The following is a 1,852-nucleotide window of genomic DNA, read 5'->3' as shown; positions in this document are numbered from 1 at the left end:
CCATCATAAAGAAACAGCAGAAGAATCACTTATAGAAACAAAAGACGAAATGATAGACGCAATGGAGGAACGGGTGGTGATAGAATCACAAACAGGCTTTGGTTCCAGCGGGAAGAGAGTAGAATATGAGGAAGCAGACAGCGATGAAGACGAAGATAGCGATGAAGAAGATGAAGATGATGAGATACACCAGCTTCTTCTTAGCACCAGCAGCAGTAGCAGCAGCAGCAGCAGCAGCAGCAGCAGCAGCATCGGTGGCAGCAGCAGCACTAGAAGCGGGCATTCACACAAAATGCAGTGGTTAGACAGCGATATTTCTAGCGTCGATGCAGACATCCAGCACGTCGATGTAGCAGCGGCTAAAAGGCCGATGCACGATGATCATCAGTGGGAACATGAGCAACAGCAGCAGCAGCAGCAGCAACAGCAACAGCAGCAACAGCAGCAACAGCAACAGCAAGAGATCAGCCTAACGATGACAGGCTCAGGAAGCAGTCTGCCGATCGCAGTCAGTCCTGAAACGCTTACTGTATCTGGTGCGGCTTCTCCCCTTGCGGCAGCGGCTTCTGAGGCGGAGTCTGCTGCTGCTGTTCACCCTATTGCTGCAGCAGTTCCTGGCTCTTCTCTCACTCACACTCCCGTAGTAGATGCCTCTACAGTCATCACAGGTCAAGATCTAGGCACGCGGGTGCTTCTACACCCTAGCGGGGATCCGGCACTGCTGCTGCTGCAGCAGCCGTTGCAACAGCACCTGCAGCAAACGACCCAACAACAGGTACTACAACCGCTGCAGCAGCCGCTGCAGCAACCACTGCAGCAGCCGCTGCAGCAGCCATTGCAGCAACCGCTGCAGCAGCCACTGCAGCAGCCGCTGCAGCAGCCACTGCAGCAGCCGCTGCAGCACCCACTACAACAGCCGCTGCCTCAGCCTCTGCAGCAGACGCTGCAGCCACCCCTGCGGCAGCAACTGGGAGACGCCAGCTCTTTGCTGACTCCGCAGGAGTTAATCAAGCAGCAGCAACTGCAGTTGCAACAGCAACGGGCAATGGTGGAGCAACTGCAGCAACAGGTGGCAATGCAACAAGACTTGCTGCTACGGGCTCAAGAACAGCAACTGCAACAAACTCAGCACCAGCGCATGCAGCAACAGCAACAGCAACTCCTACATATGCAGTTAGCCCATGTCAGTGAGAAACAACAGGTGCAGGGAGCTTTGCTGCAGCATCATCTCCAACAGCTGCAACAGCAGCAGTTGCAGCAACAGAAACTCCAGCAACTGCAGCAGCTGCAGCAGCAGCAGCCTTTACAGTCACAAACGCAGGTGCTATAGGTAAGACAGCCTTTTATATTGGTCCTGGTTTTGGTGCATCGTATGCTGCAAGAGCAGCAGGAAGAATAGCAACAGCAGTTGCTGCTGTAGAAGTAGCAGTGCCGGCACCAGCCGCACAACAGATACTTGTTGCTGCACCTAGGGCTGAACATGCCACACAGTTACTTTAGCTAATAGCCCCGCTTGATGTAGCAGAGAACATAAAAGCATCCTAGAGCTGCAGTTCTATGGGTAGAAGCGCCGCGGGCGGGAGGGACTGTAGAGACTATGGCGGCGGCGTTTGCAACGAAAGATGCATCTGCATATATGATGCATCTGCCTGTATGATATGTGAGAAATCCGGTGACCGTCGGGAATACACTTCATTGCTGTACACGCACATAACTAGAGTGCAGCCGCAGCAGCTAAGCTGCCATAGCGGCAGTAAGCTTATTAGCAGCTGTTGCAGCAAAGGCAGCAGTGGCAGCAACAGTCGTCGTTTCGTTTGCAGTTATGAAGTAAAACAGACAATTTAATATATTA

At 53.1% G+C, this 1,852-nt stretch overlaps 1 protein-coding gene across 1 annotated transcript; it reads left to right on the top strand.

The window, feature by feature from the left end:
* Positions 1-49: 49 nt before the first annotated feature.
* Positions 50-1,330, top strand: EMH_0080050 (uncharacterized protein; the record flags this gene model as incomplete). Its single annotated transcript, XM_013500207.1, has 1 exon — positions 50-1,330. One exon carries the CDS (start codon positions 50-52, stop codon positions 1,328-1,330), a length of 1,281 nt encoding a protein of 426 aa, XP_013355661.1.
* Positions 1,331-1,852: the final 522 nt, after the last annotated feature.

The sequence above is a fragment of the Eimeria mitis genome, genomic scaffold (genome assembly GCF_000499745.2).
Source record: "Eimeria mitis Houghton genomic scaffold, Emh_scaff5128, whole genome shotgun sequence".
NCBI lineage: Eukaryota > Apicomplexa > Conoidasida > Eucoccidiorida > Eimeriidae > Eimeria > Eimeria mitis.
The sequence above is the reverse complement of the archived record's forward strand: the minus strand, read 5'-3'. Positions and strand labels throughout refer to the sequence as shown.